General features: G+C 38.8%; 2 protein-coding genes across 4 annotated transcripts in view; one reads left to right on the top strand and one right to left on the bottom strand.

Moving 5' to 3' along the window:
• Nucleotides 1-12,965, top strand: part of cracd (capping protein inhibiting regulator of actin dynamics) — a 79,698-nt gene extending 66,733 nt beyond the window's left edge. For all 3 annotated transcript variants that reach the window (XM_078398353.1, XM_078398336.1, XM_078398345.1), the window contains 3 exons: nt 4,771-4,961; nt 7,014-7,167; nt 9,137-12,965. In XM_078398353.1, coding sequence (XP_078254479.1) covers nt 4,771-4,961; nt 7,014-7,167; nt 9,137-9,297 — 506 coding nt within the window. In that variant the 3' untranslated portion in view covers nt 9,298-12,965. The remainder of the gene's footprint in view (nt 1-4,770; nt 4,962-7,013; nt 7,168-9,136) is intronic.
• A 1,432-nt stretch (nt 12,966-14,397) lies between these two features.
• The window catches only part of aasdh (aminoadipate-semialdehyde dehydrogenase), a 28,566-nt gene continuing 22,854 nt past the window's right edge, over nt 14,398-20,109 (bottom strand). The window contains exons 12-14 of the mRNA XM_078398368.1: nt 18,501-18,626; nt 17,964-18,095; nt 14,398-17,165 (exon numbers count right to left, since the gene is read on the bottom strand). Of these exons, the coding sequence (XP_078254494.1) occupies nt 16,761-17,165; nt 17,964-18,095; nt 18,501-18,626 (663 nt within the window). The 3' untranslated portion in view covers nt 14,398-16,760. The remainder of the gene's footprint in view (nt 17,166-17,963; nt 18,096-18,500; nt 18,627-20,109) is intronic.

Raw genomic sequence — 20,109 nt, 5'->3', positions numbered from 1 at the left:
CAAAAACGTTTGAAGTAAACAAACTTGAAAATTGGAACGGGAAACTTTTATTCTTTGTGTGGTTCGCAAGGTGCAGCACACAGGAGAATAATAAACTCCTACTATAATCCTGCCTTTTAATCCAATCTTTCACTTCCTCCATGCTGTGTTGGGGACTGGCTGATTTGCTACTGCCACTAATGGTGAGCCCCACTGGTTAATCACTCAGCACCCACACCTCTCAAGGCTTTTGAACATCACCCACCCAGGTTAGATAAAATGTGTAATATTATAATGGGCTCATGATTTGTGGATGGGAAGGACCTATTTTCATTTTTATCTTTATTCAGTAAACATGGATCATCATCTTCTTCTTAGGCCCCCTCGGTCATGGCTGACCATGGGTGATGCATTCTAGTTGGCTGCTTGCTCCACACCTCGGCTAGAGCAGCGTCGCTTGTGGCTGAAGAGACCAATGCGGGAGTGACAGTCTTTGTCACAAAGGTCACATTTGTGTGTAGACTCTGGTCTGGTGAAGTTGCTGCGCTCCTTTCTGCGTGCCCGCTTTTCTGCCACTGCGTTCATCAGTTTCTCTTCCCCCTTTTGAGATGTTGGTTCAGGGTACCTCCCCACCTTGTGCGGTCAGCTGCAAGGCTCTCCCAGGACTCCACATCGATGTCAAGCGCCTTCAAATCTCTCTTGCAGACATCCTTGTAACGTAGCTGGGGGCGGCCGATGGTTCTCCTCCCAGATGTTAGCTCTCCATAGAGGATGTCTTTTGGAATACGGCCATCCTCCATGCAGTGGACATGGCCCAGGCACTGCAGCCTGCGCTGCCTGAGTAGAGTGTACATACTCGGAAGGCCAGCGCGAGACAGAATCTCGGTGTTGAACACTCTGTCTTGCCAGGAGAAACCCAGGATACGGCGGATGCTTCTAAGGTGGAAGGTGTTGAGTCTTCTCTCCAGTCTGGCATATGTAGTTCATGTCTCACTGCCGTACAGCAGCGTGCTGTTGACACAGGTGTTGTAGACTGCTATCTTTGTCTTCACTGTCAGCTTTGGATTGGTCCACACTCGAGTTGTGAGGCGAGCGAGAGTTGTAGCTGCCTTCTCGATCCTCTTGTCAATCTCTGTGTCCAAGGAGAGGTTGTCGGTGATGGTGGAGCCGAGGTACGTGAACTGATGGACGGCATCGAGTTCGTAGTCGTCGATGGTGATGACAGGCGGTGCCTCTGTATCCTGTCCCAGGACGTTTGTCTTCTTCAGGCTGATGGTCAGCCCAAAGTCCTTGCAAGCCCGATAGAAGAGGTCCATCAGTGACTGTAGTTCCTGCTGGGTGTGGGACACAACTGCTGCGTCATCGGCGAACAACATGTCTCTGATGAGAGCTTCACGTACTTTTGTCTTGGCTCAGAGGCGGGTGAGGTTGAAGAGCTTGCCGTCTGATCTAGTACGCAGGTAGATCCCCTCTGTTGCGGTGCCAAAGGCATATTTCAGGAGCAGAGCGAAGAAAATCCCAAAGAGAGTGGGAGCGAGGACGCAGCCTTGTTTGATGCCACTGCGGATGTCGAAAGGCTCTGAGAAACTGCCATTGAACTGCACTGTCCCCTTCGTGTTGATGTGGAAGGATTCTATCATGCTCTGCAGTTTTGGTGGGCAGCCGATCTTTGGGAGAGCCTTGAATAGGCCATCTCTGCTGACGAAGTCAAACGCCTTGGTGAGGTCAATGAAAGCAATATACAGGGGCATCTGCTGTTCTCTGCACTTCTCCTGGAGCTGGCGAAGGGAGAAGACCATGTCTACTGTTGACCTTGCAGCTCGGAAACCGCACTGTGACTCTGGGTAGACACGTTCTGCCAGCTTCTGCAGGCGGATCAAGATGACCCGAGCAAAGACCTTGCCGACGATGTTGAGGAGGGAGATGCCTCTGTAGTTGTTGCAGTCACTTCTCTCGCCCTTGTTCATGTAGAGGGTAATGATCGTGGCATCCCTCATGTCCTGCGATACAGCTCCATCTTGCCAGCATTGGCAGAGGACTTTATGCAAAGGAAGCAGTAAGGTAGTTTTGCAGTGCTTGATCAGGTCGGGGGAATCCCGTCGCTGCCTGGGGCCTTGCCTGAGGCCAGGCTATCAATGGCCTTGCTGAGCTCTTCTACCGTCGACTCTCCATCTAACTCATCCATGGTCGGCAGGCACTCGATGGCATCAAGGGCTGAGGGGGACACAGTGTTCTCTCTCGAGTCGAGGTCAGAGTAGTGTTTCACCCATCTCTCCATCTGCTGCCATTTGTCTGTGATTACTTCCCCAGTGGAGGATTTTAGGGGGGCTGTCTTGCTCTGGACTGGTCCTAGTGCCTTCTTAATGCCATCGTACATTCCCCTGATGTTCCCCATTATGGCGGCCGTCTGGATGTCCTCACTAAGCTGTGTCCAGTACTCATTGGCGCAACGCCTGGCAGTCTGCTGAGCCTTGCTCCCGGCAGCCCTGAGGATCTGCAGGTTCTTCTCGTTGGCTGACCACTTGTACTTGGCTAGGGTGGCGCGCTTGGCTTCGATGACGGGAGTCATCTCGGTCGACGGCCTCGAACCAGTCGTGTGACTTTGAGATCTTCTTCCCAAAGCTAGCCAAGGCTGTGCGGTGCATGGTGTCCCACAGAGTTTCCCACTTAGAGTTTCCCACTCTGTCCTGCAGAGTCTCCAGGACATGAGGTGCCAAGTACTCTCTCAAAAGCCTCTGCAAACTGTTGCACGAGGTCTGGATGGGGCATCTTGCTGACATCGATGCGGGGTTTCCCCTGCTTCTTGGTACGGTAGAACCTCTTTGGTTGCAGCCTGATCTTGCAACACACCAAGGAGTGGTCTGTGTGGCAGTCCGCACTGTGGTAGGAGCGTGTGTGGAGAACGTTCTTGAGGGCGGCATGTCTGACTAGGATCAGATCCAGTTGATACCAATGCTTTGAGCGTGGATGCCTCCAGGATACCTTGTGCTGGGGCTTTGCCTGGAAGTATGAGTTGGCATTGCACAGGTTATGGTAAATGCACAGCTCGAGCTGTTCATAAACATGGATTATCGACTTAAAGTAACTGGTGAAAAGATTAGAAAAGAGTCAAGAATTCAGTTATTTTTGCTCAGTGGTGGAGGTGACTCAATCGCTGAAGTCATGGTGGCTCAGACCCTTTGTTGTATTAGAAAAGTACTTGCACGAGCATTTGATCTGTTTTAATCTGGAAAGCTACAAGCCAAATGTAGCTACAGGAAAGAGAAGGAAGATGGATTCTTTCATGTTGGTTGGACACGATGAATCCCCCTGGACTAGAGGGTTCTCTGATTCCATTTGCACAGGTCACACCGGACTGAGCTTGCTGCCTAGAATTGCCATCTGCCAGTGTGCACACATGTGGGCTGCTTGAAGCGGTCTTGCTTATTGACCCTCCACTCCTAAGCAGAAAGGTTGGGAGAGCAAATGGGGCACGTCCATGAAATGACTGGGTAACTGGCAACACTGGGGACCCCGGACAAAATGTTGTCTTGTGGCACAACTGTCATTGTCTTTAATGGCAAATGTGTCTGATATTCAGGGACATTCAAAGCAATAAATGCAGCAGGTTTAAAAACAAAACGTAGAAATTGTTAAAGGCATTAAGTCAATGCAAAATAATGTTCCAAAAGTGCAACTTTATTTCCTAAATTGGAACTCTGAATCACATGTTCTGACCAGCGGGTCCTATACCTCATCCAGATATAATTCCCCAACAAAACCGAATCTTGCCTCTGGAATAACTGATGCATTTAGTTGGCCAAATCAATTGGTATCTCCTGAGCTTACATGTTTCAATGTTTCCGTGCAAATCATGGACCGACTTCAGTTTGTTTGGCTCAACACCAGCAGTTACAGCCACAGCAACATGATTCAAGCCAATGATTCAATCGACAGATGACAAAATCTGCAACAGAAAGCAAGCTGTTCTCACTGTTAACATTTTAATCTTGAAAATTACACTGATCCTGTGTTGAGTTTGGTTGGAGAGCTCATATTTAAACGAGAGTATCTTCATAAATTGTAGGGTAACTGTTTTTGTGCAGCACATCAAGTCAATTGTAGGAATTCCAATGTATCAGTGACTGCAGAGATAGACACTTTTTTATTTGGGGAAGTAAGGAAAAGAGCAAGGGGAAAGGAAGGATGATGACCAGAAAACCAATTCTATTATGCAAGTTTAAAATGACAGCAGGAGCCTGCAAACTGGTTTTTGAGTTTCCCTTTAGCTTTGATTTTCTCAGGAAGACAAAGGAGGAAATAGTAATCTTTTCGGGAAGAATTTTATACCCATATTAACCTAATAGATATATTAATTAATATTTAACTAATGTATTGTTTATCCCACACAACTTGAAATCCCTATTTCTTTGTTTACTAACATTTGTTTACTGGAATTATTTAAATGTCAAGATTTCATCATCTGGGTTTATGTGGGGTGAAGTCTGGAATCACCATTCTGAACAAGGAATCCTTAATATTTAAAATACTGATCTCGTCTCAGATCCATCAAATAATAAGGCTAACATTTGAGTTACAGTTTGCTTTAGATACTGTTTAGGTTAAAATGTTAGCTCATTCATAATGATTTTTAATTATGTTTTTTGTCTATTAGCTTTAATCTCTTAACTATTGTAAATAATTTGACACTAACTTGAAATACTCTGACAATGTGCATCTATTTAGTTGGTTTTGTTTTGTTTACTAACATGTCTTTTGTAAAAAATACTCATTTCTACACTGTGTTTGCAGAAAAACCAATTCTTCAGAGCAGACATTCCCTGGATGGTTCAAGGCTTGTGGACAAGGTGGAAACTGCCCAACCTCTGTGGATTACGCTGGCAATGCAGAAGCAGCAAGGATTTCGTGAACAGCAGGAGACCCGAGAGGAAAGAAGGCAAGCCAGAGAAGCCAAAACAGCTGAAAAACGAACTAAAGAAAATGTATGCACTTCCCATTATACAAAGCATAATTATATGACTGTTAGATTAAACTAAAGAGATTGCACATAAAGTCTGGCGAGAGCCAAGAAAACCAATGGTTGTGTTATTATTGCTGCCGGTGGAACCTACAGCAGTTAATATAACATTTTCCACACATACACATTGGTGTTGTTTGTGAGATTTGCAGCATTGAGTGAATCCAAGTTATAGAAATTGATATTTTGTGATTTATCCATCAAGAAAAGGTATCCATCCAGAACAGGTGGAAGGGAGTTTACTAGACTATTACATAGAATTGGATGTCTTCTAAGGAAAGGTTTGGAAGACTAGATTTAGATCTACTGAAGTTTCAAGGAGCGAAGAGTTATTATAAGATTGTGTGCATAAAGATATAAGATTGTGTGCATAATTGTCAGGGTGCACATAAAGAGACTGCTTATTCTGGTGGGAGAAATTAGAACTAGGAATCACTATTTAAGAATAAGGGGTGATCCTTTTTAGATATTATACAGTCATAATAAACATTGTACAGTATATAGTTTCCAGTCGACCCATTGAACTTAAAAGGAACACAGAAAAAGAATCTAGTGTGTCAGATGCCGAACCACTGGAATTCCTGAACAAAGGATAGTTTGTGGGAGTTTTACTGTAATAGACTTGACTCTCTTGACAAGATATCAAAAGAATGGTGGAATGGGTAGATAGATGGCAATTGAAATTTAATGCTGAGAAATGTGAATTGCTACTCACCAATTTGTGGGGGCTGATATGCAGTGATAAGTAAATGTAAGTATAAGCTAGAACAAATTAATTAAATATTGACCATTTGAAAAATGTGAAAGAAAAACTGAATATGAAGAATATGGCAGAGATGTTATCAGAAAAAGTAAAGGTAAAATCTTTGGTGGCAATTATAGCTAGGCCTATTAAACTATGCTGACAAATGGAGGTTGGTACACATGAATGTACTAATCATAACTTCTTTTGACTTGTATTCTGTCGGGTAAGTTCATTAACATTGTGTCCCAATTACTGTACTAATGTCTCTTTGGTGAATATTAATAACCACATTTACTCTCAATTGAAGAATTAGATTTATAACCACTAAGCCCCTTATGATAATAATATAAAGAATATATAGTATGTGTGAAAACACACTGTAGCTTGTTTTTAAATATATATAGTTATGAAATTGTGGAAGCGAATGACTAGTGATTTTAATGCATTTGGCTCTGGGGTATCATTGGAATACTTCAGCTTTTTGTGTCAATTTTCAGTTTAAAAGCAGCATCTGCAGTTCCTTCCTGCATTATTCCTTTTCTCTAGAGATGATGTCTGACCCGCTGTGTTACTTCAGCTTTTTGTGTTTATATTGGAATACTTTTGATGTACATTTGCAGAAACCTTTTTTTTTACAAAACTAAAATATAGTTTGAAGAACACTTTGACAAGATCATTTTTCAATGGCATAATTTTTGTTGAAAAGTCTATTAGTCATGCAGAAGGTGTCTGGTTATTACTTCCAGAATGTTACAAGTAATGGAATGGATTATCAGGTAACCAAGATTACTCTTAAATTTCCACAAATTGCTATATTTTTACCATTTTCTTTGAACTTGTTAATACTTAGAGATGATGGTTAAAGCAGATTGATTAACAATCAAGATGAATTCATCTGGTGTTCCCCAAGAGGATGGACCAATTAGTCGGGGAAAAAGAGGCAATGGCAGTTGTGTAAAATGGTTATGTCATGAAACCTCCAGAGATAATCCTAAAATGGATAGCTTTCCTCAATTGAATTTTGTACATTAAAATCTAATGTTATTTTTATCAAAGAACATCAAATCATTGGATCAGCAAAACAAGGAATGTACCTTGACTTCATAATGAACATTCAAAACACTTATCTCACTACTCAATTGGTTCAGCAAAGCCATATAATAGATGAAATATCAAATGTAAGCAGTTTTATTTCCAAAAAAATATGAGAGCCAACTGATAAGAAGAAAGACACATTGAGGAAACATTTATTTTTACAATTTGCCAATACAGATAATAGTCTCCAGTTGTGCAGGCAGCCATTATGTAGGTGGACTGAAGAAATCGCCTCCGGATGACGAAAAGAAGATTGGGACCAAAATCGTATCAAAGATGGAACGGCGTGAACATCTAAAAAAATCTGCCACACTTCCAAATTCTGTCACAGGTAATCGATACATTGCTTATTTAAGAAAGAATGCATTTCAAATACACTCCTATTTTGACATTAATAGAGTAATTATTCTGTCTCACAGATGTTTCCGGAGTATGAATATTGAAACATTGTGCCCTTAATAGTTTCTCTGCTCAGTTAGGGCAGGACACATCTGCCACTGAGCCTTGACTGGTTACAGGGATTTCATTTTAAATGTGGTTGTCATTTTTATTAACCTTTAGTTAAAAATATAATGCTTTTTTTGGGGTAGGAAGTCTGCCATCTTTGGCCGAAACAGCAAATTGCTCTCAAATGCCAATCAAATCACTCAACTGTAAGAAAACCATCGTGACTTGTTCAGAAGATGGTTCACTACCACAAACCCACAAAAACTTTGGCCATGTTCATAATGTTCATATCCGCAAATTATTTTTTTTTAAAGATAACTACAAACCAGTGCCATAGTGAGGCCCCACCGGAAATTGGAGGAACAGCACCTCATATTTTGTCTGGGAAGCTTTCAGCCCAGTGGTATGAACATCAACTTCTCCCACTTTAGATAGTTCCTCTGTCCCTCTCCCCCCCCCCCCCCCCTTCCCAGATCTCCCTCTATCTTCCTGTCTCCATCTATAACCTTCCTTTGTCCCGCCCCCCTGACATCAGTCTGAAGAAGGGTCTCGACCCGAAACGTCACCCATTCCTTCTCTCCTGAGATGCTGCCTGACCTGCTGAGTTACTCCAGCATTTTGTGAATAAATACCTTCGATTTTGTACCAGCATCTGCAGTTATTGTCTTATATAACCCTCGCCCCCAATGTCTTCCTCCCTCCCCCTCCCCTCCCTCTGCCCTGCACCCCACCTGGACTCTGACCTATTTTCTCCCCTTCCATCTACATTTCTTCCTTCTACAAACTTCCCACCCCCCACAACCAATCTGATGAAGGGTCCTGTCCTAAAACGTAACCTATCCATGTTCTCCAGATATGCTTCCTGACACTGTTACTTCAGCAGTTTGTCTTTTTTACTAAAAAGGTAACTATTTGTTTACAATTAATATAAAGCCATTAATTACTGTGAGCAATAGTGAGCAACAAAAGATGTGATTCTTCATTGTCACATTAAAACTTCAAAACATACTTTCTCTTACCTTTCCTCAGCTTTAAGTGTAGCATAAAGTTAACATTTAGTAAAAAGCAGAATACCAAGTTAAAACTGAGCTGAGAATTTTTATTTCCAAAACGACTTTGACCGACTATGAATTGTTACCTCTCCTTTTGAAAGTGGTGCTGTGCAGTTCATTTTCAACATTGTCGGCAAGATGCCCTACAGAAAGGGCCGAATAACATTTGATGCAGAGCCAAGGCTATGTGGAAGTGATACTGTATATGTATACATGCTACTTTCAAAGGATTAATGCCATCAAAGAATGAGTTCTCTTTATAAATAAATGGTCACAATACTGAAAAAAAAACCCTGCTCTTCCTTACTGTCATTAAGCTGGAACGGGTGCAGAAAACATTAATCAGGATGATACCAGGATTTTCCCAGGATAGGGGATTCAAGAACTAGAGGGCATAGTTTGAAGATGGGGTATGGGGTGGGTTGGGAGACTTAATAGGAACCTGAGGGGCAACTTTTTCACAGGGGGTTGTAGATGTATGGAAGAGTTGTTGGTATATGGGCCAAATGCAGGCAAATGGGTTTGGATGAGTTTCTGCACTGCATAGCTCTATGGCCGTCTATGCAAGTTGATTTGAGTGGGTATGACAGCATCGTACACTCAGATTTTTTTTCTTTTAACCAGTCATCCTGGAGACACGGTAACTACAATCAGCAGAAAAATATGCATTGAATAACATTTGTAAAATGAATTTATTTACAGTAAGCTTTTCCTACATTGAATTGGTATGCATTTACCTGGTATCTTATTCCTCAACACATCCTTTTTCAGTAATTTATTTTCTAAATTCTCTTTACATAGTTGAAATTTGTGATCCAGTAACTTCAATTCCGCCAGTCAAAGAATTGCCGAAGAGATTCTCAACTCCTGATGCTGCACCAGTGACAGTGGAACCTGCCTGGTTAGCCCTTGCCAAGAGGAAAGCTAAAGCCTGGAGTGACTGTCCTCAGATAATCAAATGACCCCAAATAATTTGGGAACTGCCACCACTTCTTGTATATCCTATCACTAAATAAACAGTGCTAAAGTGTTTGTTTTTTTTTTGCAGATAAACTATTTTTTTTTAAACCACTGCATGTGCTGCAGGCATCATCATCCTTTCATCAAATCAAGAATGCTAATACTGTGTAGGTTGTAAATGTATATTTCCATTCATGGGCTCTGTAGTTTTTTCCAATATATAGTTTAAATATGAATATGAAGGAATTGCAGTTGTTACTGTATACACTTAACTGTTGTGCTCTTCATATGTTTATGTCATTGTTCACTCCAGCTGCCTCCACTTTACATCCAAATTTTCTTTCAAAAGTGGTCAGAAAATATCTTCCTTTTGCTCTCAAATTTCTCAGATTTGTAATACTGCATCGTATAAAGAGGATTAATGCAATATGAAGTATTTTAATCACTATAAATTAAACTTAATTTTATCATTACTTAAATTACATTTAAATTCTGGCAATTATGTACTTTCCTGTGAATCTAGATTACAAAAGTTTCTGAAATATTAACTGGTTAATGTAGTTAATATTTAAAACATTCTTCAAAGAGTAAGATGACAAGTTAAAATATCAAGGTAAATATTGAAACAAATTACATACAATAATTATGTAATAAATTAATTTACTCCTGTACTTCATTATAATTTAAATTTTCACCTTTCCTGTTGAACAAATTATGAATAAGGAATTGTGGATTTTAAAGCAAATGATATTTGAACGTGATCGTTGGAGGTCTCCATTGTAAATTGTATTTTCAGCATCTCTGTGTGGATCTTCCCTGAACCTCAGTGGTGGTCCATCACTTTAAATCTGCCTCTGACAGTATAAGCACATTTTATTTTGTATAATCTGTGGAACAGTATCATCATTAAAGTGAGTGATGACTGGAGAATAAATTACTGGAGACACAAGAGACTGCCAATGTTGGAATCGTGTGCCTGACCTCCTGAGTTTCAGCAGCCGTTTTTTTCTTCTTCTTGAGAATAAATTACTGCTGCACTTGCACAGGAATTGAGGGAATCCTGAAAAGTTAAGTTCAAATACATGAATTCTATTTGTGTTCTGCTCCTGCATTTCCAGAGCTCTTTTATCAAAAGTTACAGTGGACTGAGGAGAGAACAAAATCAATATCCAACACTCTTACATCCACTTTTATAAGTCACTCTTCAAGGACAAAGAAAGTGTATCTTGAAGGGAACTAAATTATTTTCCACATTTTAACACTTGCAATTGCGTCTCCCTTTCTCTGTAGCTACAGGTTACTCCCTGTGTTATGGAAGTTTGGGTAATGGAAATTTACCTGATTGGAATTCATAAATCACAAAAAGATCTGAGTTTGTGGAAAATAAATTTGCTTTTACATTTTTTTCAAATCTTGTTGCTTGACAAGGCTTTCCAGTTCAGAAAATTGTGACAGAGCATTTCATATGAATGTAAATCCCATTACCCCTATAACATTGTTCTAGTTCCTCAACCTCTCTCTCCTTTATTATTTTTCCCCTAACCTTATATTTTTATTTCCTTTCCTGTCTTTCATCTTCATAATTATTTCCTCTATGGTTTCCAGTTCTTCTTTCCCATTCTTCTCAAGATTCTCTTCTCTTCAACTGAATTGCAAATTATTTACTGAGTAACTTCAGTGTCTGCAGTTTCACTTTTTAAAAATCCTTTACATTTTTTCCTCTTCTCTCAGCAATGCAGCTGCTTTGTGAATATCTAACTTTAAATCTTTATATTATTCATATTTCACAGATGAATTGTTTCTTAAACCGACTATAGCTAGCCCAAATTATTCTGAATTGATCAATTTTTAATGATATAAACTTCTATGGAGATTTTAGCACTAACACCCAGTTCTACTGTTCCTTCAGTCACTGGAGTCCAAAGTACAGGTATTTGGAAATTCAAAACACATTGGCTTGATGCTAAATTTGCATTACTGCAGGCATAACGCCAAAAAAATAAAGTCATAAAGTAAAAGACATAGGAAAAAATAGAATTACAGTGATCAAAACCTCTGAACTATTGTCATCACTGATCATTTAAGGTGAACTGCATGTAAAGTTTAAATAAAACAAAATAATATTTTTCAAAGGGATAGATAGTTTAATAATGTCATCATTGGTTCTTGGTTAATTAAGCTAGTATCTATTGATACTACAGTCACAATTCTTGTTATTCAAGAATCAACTCCTTTGAACAGAAAAGTTGCTCTAAGTTTAGCATAAAATCCAAGGACTGTCACTAATTATTGATAAAATTACAAAGTTTATTAGAAAGCATTTTTGTCACTTGGTTGCATCTATGACAAGTGCATATGAAGAAAAAGTGTTTTATTAAAAATATATAGCTGTCATTCAGATTTTACCCTCAACAGAAAGAATGTCAATTCTTCAGCAGGGTTGCAATAATGGAATTATAAACACTTTAAAATAGGCATTTATGTTTTTAAAACATCTAAAGAACAACATAAACATGACTGAAATTGTGGCAGTAGGTTCAGTCGAAATGCCAGCCATTCTTGCTCTACTGAAACTTGGAAAATATAGGCTAGATAATTCACATTAAACAGCCATTTATCTTCCATTAAAAATATAAACAGCTATCCACCATGTGTTTATGACCTATATTTCTTTTTGCCAATTAATGCACTTTATTATGGTGTTTATAAATTTCATGAAACTTAATCTGTCAGTATTTGGGAATTTACTGCTTTGATTTCTTTGATGAACTGATTGACATAAAGCAAAGATTACATTTTAATTACTATGTCAACTAATGTAAGCGTTGTATACTATGTCATCAGTTAATATAATTTCATTATATTAGGAATAAAATCTAACAAAAATACAAACACCAGAATTTTATGGAGCATGTCCAGATCTAAATTAACTATTCTAATCTAGAAGCTCTTGTGGGCCTTCTATTAAGGTGTTGTATTACAGTAAAATATCCATTAACACAACTGCAATCATCACGTTGTCAATGTAAGATTTATGTATTTGTCCAATATAATGCTGACACATGATTGAAATTTATAAAAGTGTATTAGAATGTATGAAACACAAGTGCAAATTGTGCATATGTATAGATAGATGTAATGCAGACAATCCGGCACAGCAAATGTAACCAGTAGAAACGAGGAGCTGCAGATGCTGGATTACAAAGCTGGACACAAAATACTGGAGAAACTCAGTGAGTCAGGCAGCATCACTGGAGAACATGGTTAGGTGACATTTCAGGTTGGGACCCTTCTTCAGACTCCATGCCTACTTTGAATAAGTTCTCCTCTGACCTGCTGAGTTACCCCAGAACTTTGTGTCCTTTTTTCAGCAAATGTAACCACCCTGTTACTCCAATAAATAAATTTTATTTGGAGTGCAACTTTATAAAGACAGAAATGGAAATGCGGTATTCATATGTAGTTCACAACCTTTATTCAAACTACTTTGCACTAACAAATATTAAGTACTATTATACTGTCACTTTATATTAATCCTTGGAATTCAATCACAGCATTTGTTCAGCACTGAAAGGAAAAAGCACTGTGTAGTTAATTTTAATATAGAATAAACTATTAAAATGTTTATTGATGAGCAAAATACTTTTTTTGGAATATAAAACTTTTGTCTTGGTGAATATTTTGTTTATAATTTTACAATTTCATCTATTGTTTTAAAAACAATGTAGACAAACTATTTCTGAAATCCTACTAATATAAATGACAAAGTTACATATAGTCAAAATAACTATTCCCAATATTACACTTAAACCATTGTGATTTTATAATACAATGTTACTGTAACTTGGTTTAATTTTATTTTTAAAAGTGTTGAAAGTGTTGTTTCTAACTGTGTTGTCTCTTTAGGTTTACATTGTTTTGAATTCCAACACTGCACTTAATCCAGTACTGTATAATGGAAAAAAGTGTTGTATGAAATAAATATCTTTTATTGACCAAACTTTATCTCACTTTTAGTCTTTTACTTCTTAAGATCTCAAAGAAATTCCATAAGTAAGCCATTTTGACTTTAGCCAAATGTACATAGTAGATCAGATCATTAATCTGGCACCTCGCTGTATGAATCTGAATAAAACAATGGAGGATCGTGAAAGAGAGTTGTTGCTTTTAACAGACAAAAGTTAAATCATCCTCCACCCCACCAGCCCATAGTTAAAGGACATTGTAATGTTCAAATACATGTTTTTTGTTCCATTACTCCCATATAGATCTTGTTTTAATTACATTTGGTCGGAATATGATAAATGGAAGCAACCTAATCCCAAAAGCTAAAAGGGCCGCTAATATTATATAACTGCAAGAAATTTAGAATGGAAGAATAAAATGCCTTCAAACAGAAAATTGTTGAAGCTGTGGAATGCACGTAGAGTTTTTGGTTTAGACAAAAATTATGTCAACACCCAAAATGAAGTTGGATAGGATGGAGGTGCGAGTGAAGGAATAAGGGAAAAGTAAAGTAGGCGTAATTAAAACTTCTTCCTCTTATGCATGGTAAATATTAATAACGATCGGAGTTGAATGGCCTGTTTCATGTTGTACATTCTATAAGACCACATTACTTATTTCAGAGTCTTGTCTTTATGTAACATCTCCGACAGACTCTCGCACATTCCAAAGGGCTGTCCAGCTAATATGCTTCCCCTCCTCCCCAGAGTTATTGTCTGAGGTAATGTAGGAAGTGCAACAATCAAATTGTTCACAGCAAGGTGCCATAGGTTGCAGTAAGATTTTCAACCAATTAGACTGAGTGGAACAGCAAGCATTCAGCTGTTCTTGGGAATGCAAATCACTCCACTCCATCAATTAACTCCATGTCATGCCCAATGAAGTTCAACATGTGTGAAGATGCTGTGAAGATCTTCACAAGATGTTTGAAGATCTAGCATTGGACTGGAATCTCTATTTGAGTGGATATTCCTAACTCAGAATAGTAGGAAAATGGTATATTATTTAATGACTGATTATTCCTTGATGTTTTACATGATGAAAAATATTACATTATGCATATATGGATGGTGTGGATGTGCAGTTTACCAGGGAGTCCAAATACCTTGGAATGTACCTGGACAGTGAACTGGACTGGTCCAGGAACGCTGAGGCCCTTTACAAAGGACAGAGCCGCTGTATTTTTTGAGAAGGCTCCACTCCTTCAACGTCTGCAGTGAGATGCTGCAGAAGTTCTACAAATCGGTAGTGGCCATTGCCATCTTCTTCGCTGCTGTGTGCTGGGGCAGCAGGGCTAGCTTTCAATATGTCAATATTGTAGTGTGCTAGCTTTCAATATGTCAATATGAACTTTGTTAGCAAGTTCTGCATTTGTTACTGACATCTTATTGCACTTCAAAGGCAGTGTTAGGCCTAACGGGTGTGAAAGTGGTTCTATAACATTACAGTAATGATTTTTAAGACTTTAATCCAGTGTCAATGTAGTTGCCTATGTTTCACCAATGCAATTGGATATGAAAAGCTCCCCAAAAAAGATTTACACAATTAAGGCCTTTATTCCAACATTTTGTAGAACAATTCTAATTAAGGTCACAATGAAGTGAAACATATTAAGAGGTGATACAAGAGACTGCTGATGCTTCAATCTGGAACAAAAAGAACAAACTGCTGGAGGAACTCAGCAAGTCAAACAATACATGCAGAGGTAAATGTCAAGATTTTGGGTCAAGATCCTGCATTAGAACTCATGGCAGACGAAGGTCATGACCCGGAATATTAAAAAACCATCCCACTGCCTCCTCAGATATTGCCTAACTTGCTGAGTTGCACCAGCAACCTGTTTAAAACACATTAATATTGTTTACAATAATAACAATTACTACTTTAATACATTATAATTCAGTCCAATTCTATTCCATGCAAATAAACAGATCTATAGAAACTTCACAGGAAAATTAAACCATTGACATAATTCCACTGGAATTAATACAAATACTTTATTAGTATAAAGATAATTTTAATGCTCCTGAATTTTTAAGATATTGCTGCACCAGTGGCCAATAAATCCCATTTTGTTTGAACTTCTAAATTGTCCTTAAAATGAGCTTTGTCAAAGTCTGCTGGTCTTTCCTCTTGAATTTTGTACAGGTCGACAATGAAGCACTGATGTCTTCAGAACTCATTATGAAAAGCAAGCAATTAAAATAGGTTCATCATGTCTGCCCCTTTGTTGTGATTGTTTGAGCATAATAATATGTAATGAGGAAAGGTGAACCAACAAATTTTGTTGTTCTTCAACTTTTACGTGACATAAAAAGAGACTTTGTAAAGTCCAAATAAGTCTTTACTACAATCAACAGACCCGTGTAATGGACTCACAGTCATAATGTTATACAGCATGGAAACAAGTCTTTCCCAACTTGTCCATTGCTAACCAGAGGTAGTTGCATTTCCCCATGTTTGGTATATATCTCTCTAAATCCTTCCTATCCATGAACCTGCCCAAATGTCTTTTGAACAATGTGTTGGCTCTACCACAACCTGGCATCCACTTCTATGTTCCCACCATCCTGTGTGAAAAGTTTGTCTTTCAGTTCGTCTTTAAATCTTTCCCCTTTCACCTATGCCCTCTAGTTTTAGACTCGCCTATCCTGGGGAAAAGACTAACTATTCACCATATCATTGCCCCTCATGATTTTCTAAATTTCTATAAGGTCACCTCTCAGCCTCTTCGCTCCAGGCAAAACAGTCCCAGCCTATACAGAAAACGATACAAAGTCCTGGAGTAACTCAAAGGGTCAGGCAGCATCTTTGGACAACATGAATGGGTAACGATTTAGGTCTGGACCCTTCTTCAGGCTGAGTGTGGTGGTGGTGGTGGTGGTGGTGGGGTATAAAGCTGGAAGAGAGGTGGGGGTAGGACAAACCCTGACAAGTGATAGGTGAGAGAGGTTTTTGATTGGCAGATGATTGGACAAAGGCCAGAGATGTAAAGCCCCAAAAAAAGGGTGAGATAAGGATAAAAGAGGGATATTTTGTGATGCCAGAGGAGGAATAAGGGGAGAAATAGGTGCAAATCCAGACAGGGCACAGGGAGTAGAAAGATTTGTTTGTAGGTTAGTTACCTAAAATTTGAAAATTCAATGTTCATACCGTTAGGTTGTAAGCTACCCAAGCAAAATATGAATTGCTGTTCTTCCAGTTTGTGTGTGGCCTCACTCTGGCAATGAAGGAGACCCAGGACAGAAAGGGCACAATGGGACAAAGAGTGTCTTGGGTGAGGGATCCATTTATGACAGTGGGGGAGCAACCATTTTTCCTAAAGAGGATTTAGTTACAAAAGATCTGTTATGCCTGTAGTTTGCAGTTATCTGTATTTGATTAATGATAAATATTCATAATTGCTCGTCAGGACTAGCATATTAGGTGTAATTAATTATTCAGGAAAAGTAGTCATTTTCTAGGTTTTGTTTTCTTCTAGTGTAGACATCTCCACACAGTACACATAGTTATTTCTACAACCTACAATAAGTTTCTTTTCCCATATGACTGGCGAAGAAAAGACTTCACCTGGAAGGGAATATGAAGTAATCAATTGTCCTGTTGCAGCAACAAGGATCCATAAACTTCCATCTGTAGACATCACAGCAACCAATGTCCTGTCATTAAAATCGGAGTTGGGATAAACAAATGGAACTGCATATACTTGCTTGCTTGTCTCAAACTTCCACACAAGATCTCCATCTTCATTCAAGCAGTACACAAAAGAATCATAAGATCCAAATATTATTTTCTGTTTTGTTGCAGAAAAGTGGTAGATGCACGGCGAAGAAAAAATAGGGCCTCCTGTTGAAAACTGCCACAGCTTCAAAGGAAAAAATAAATTATTAATTTACTTAAGAAATTTTACTTATATAATAGTTTAAATCCGCACATCATGGACAATTCTGCTTCTTAAATGGAGTCTATTGCTTTGCACCTAAATGCAATACAAGCATGAGAATGTTTGGTGAGGAGTTCTGAGAGATGCACATTGGACAGAGAGGAGAACTCTCCTGCTTTTCTTCAATAGGTCCTCTACATTTACTAGTGGTTGAGGGTTCTCAGTTCTGAGAGTGCAACCTGTCCTCATTATTGCACTGAAGAGTTAACTTAAGATTATTGACTCAAGTCTTTGAGGAGACTCATGAATCCACTGCTTTCGGATTCAGACTAGTTTGCCATCCAAGTAAACTATCCCGCTGGCTTTACAAAAGGATTCATTAACTATTTCTAATTATATCTACAACATAATCTGGAACTATTGGACAAATTAAAATCTGGAACAATAAGGTCAAGAACGTCACTACTTATTTAAGACATGTATTACTTATTTTAAGACATATTAAAATGTGACTAAGCTTAATCAGCTACAGATGCTCCCCGACTAACGATGCTTCGACGTACGATATTTCGACTTTACAATGGTGCAAACGCTGAGCAACGGTAGCGACCCGTAGCTCGCTTCCGGCTACGTGATCAGGTGTATTAAATGCATTTTGACGTATTATATTTTCGGTTTCCGATGGGTTTATCAGAACGTAACCCTACGTTGAGGAGCACCTGTACTGTCTAAATATTTATTAGGCATTTAAATGTACGTATAAAGGTACACAAACAATACCTGATCACCATTGTGGCTAAAGCAATGCAGGCTCCCATCAACACAACCTACATACACAGACCGAGAAGTACACTGTGGTGAAGAAAATAAGGGCTTGCCACAGGAACGTTTCCAGACCGTACTTCCGGAGTCCTGTTTAAAAAAAAGAGTCAAACACAACTGATTCTCCTTCCAGTTTCATTGATTGCAGAAAAATATTCAGTTTTAAGTCTTAATTAAATTTATTTTCACTTTAATCATCCATATATAAGCCCTCATGAGAAAAACATATGTCCATAAATTAATTAATCTAAATGGAAGTGTGAGGTACCTGACGTAAATTGAGTCTTTCTTATATGTTCAGCAGTGTAAATGTTACAAATTCAAATCATAATTTAGTTAAATTAATACGGCGATTCTTTAAATTGTCTGAAATGCAATATCATTCCAGTAAAATTTATTTTTCTAATTGCATGTATTATTTTAACTAATTAGGATCCTCAGACAAAATGTTGTAGCAGAGTGAAGGATGGTGTAGCACACATATTATATGCTTACTGGATTGACAGCAATCAATGATTCCCCAAGAGTTGCCACATAAAGTAGCCTTGGCGATTTGTTCAAATAAGGAGTTGAGAACACAGCACCTCCGCCACAGTGCAATTTCCAGACACAGACTTTATCCTATTCACGGAAAAAGAAAAATCTTTGAATGTACAGTATATTAGTTTAGATACTTAAAATAACCTTTTTGCTTTTGATAACAAATAATAGTCTGCTCCAAACGTGGTCTCACCAACATTTTGTACAACTGTAGCATGACATCCCAACTCCTGAACTCAATACCCTCTCTGATGAAGGCAAGCATGTCAAATGCCTTCTTCTCCACCCTCTGCTTATGTCACTATTTTCAGGTACCCCGTGTATACCTGTACCCATAGATCTCTCTGCTCAAAAACACTCTCTAGGGCCCGCTGTTTGCGGTTTAAGTTCTGCACAATTTTGACTTCACAAAATTCATCACTTCACACCTGCCAGAGTTAAAATGCATGTAAACTTTTGTAAACTTATATAGCCTTTCTCACTGTTCACTATACCGCCAATGGTGGTGTCATCTGCAAATTTACTAGCCACGTTAATAACTACATTGTCATCCAGATTGTTAATATAATTGACAAACAGTGGATCCAGCACAGATCCCTATGGCATACAACTAGTGCCTCCAATCAGAAAGATCCTTATTTACCATTGTCTGACTTCTTCCATCAAGGCAATTTTGAATTCAGTTAGCTAGCTCAGCTAACTGAATCCCCTGCGATCTAAGCTTCCAGGCTAATCTTCCATTCGGGACCTTGTCATACACCTTACTAGAGTCTATATAGTGTCCACCACTATGCACTGAATCTGAATCCTCTTGGCTACCACTTCAAAAAGTGATCAAATTTGAGAGAGAATTTGTGCATACAAAGCCATGCTGACTATCCCCAATCAGTCCCTGCCTATCTAAATTTAGTGGACCCAGTGCCTCAGAATATCCTCCCCTAACTTACCCATCACTGCTGTCAGGTTCACCTGTCTGTTGGCCCTGGCTTGACTTGCAATCCTTCTTAAATAAAGGTCCAACATCAGTCTGCTCCCTTCCCGTCAATTAACCACATTGATCCCTAAGGACAAGTCTCTCACTTGTCATCATTTTGGTCTTAACATACCTGTAATTCCAGAGCTATATCATGTCCTCTTTTTGCCCTCTTGATTTCCGTCTTTTTATGTCCACATACATATTTTATATTCTTCAAAGGATTTGCTTGACCCTAGCTTTCTGTACCTGACATACACCTTTTTTCTACTGTGTCAATATCTCTGAATCTGCCAGCCTTGCCCTTCACTCTGCCAGGAATACGCTAGATCTGAATTCTCCCAATTTAACCTTTAAAAGCCTTGAGAAATCTTGCAAATATCTTCCACTCATGACTAGTGATCTTTCAAGAATCACCAGTCATGAGTGGTCCCAGACAACGGGAAAATTGCAAATGTTACTCCACTGTTCAATAAGGGAGCGAGGCAATAGAGGGGAATCTATAGGCCAGTTAACTTGACTTCAGTGGTTGGTAAGATTTTAGAGTCTATAATTAAGGAAGAGGTTTCTGAGTACTAAAATAGGCCTAAT

Source organism: Rhinoraja longicauda, chromosome 1 (genome assembly GCF_053455715.1).
Source record: "Rhinoraja longicauda isolate Sanriku21f chromosome 1, sRhiLon1.1, whole genome shotgun sequence".
NCBI lineage: Eukaryota > Metazoa > Chordata > Chondrichthyes > Rajiformes > Arhynchobatidae > Rhinoraja > Rhinoraja longicauda.
The sequence above is the reverse complement of the archived record's forward strand: the minus strand, read 5'-3'. Positions and strand labels throughout refer to the sequence as shown.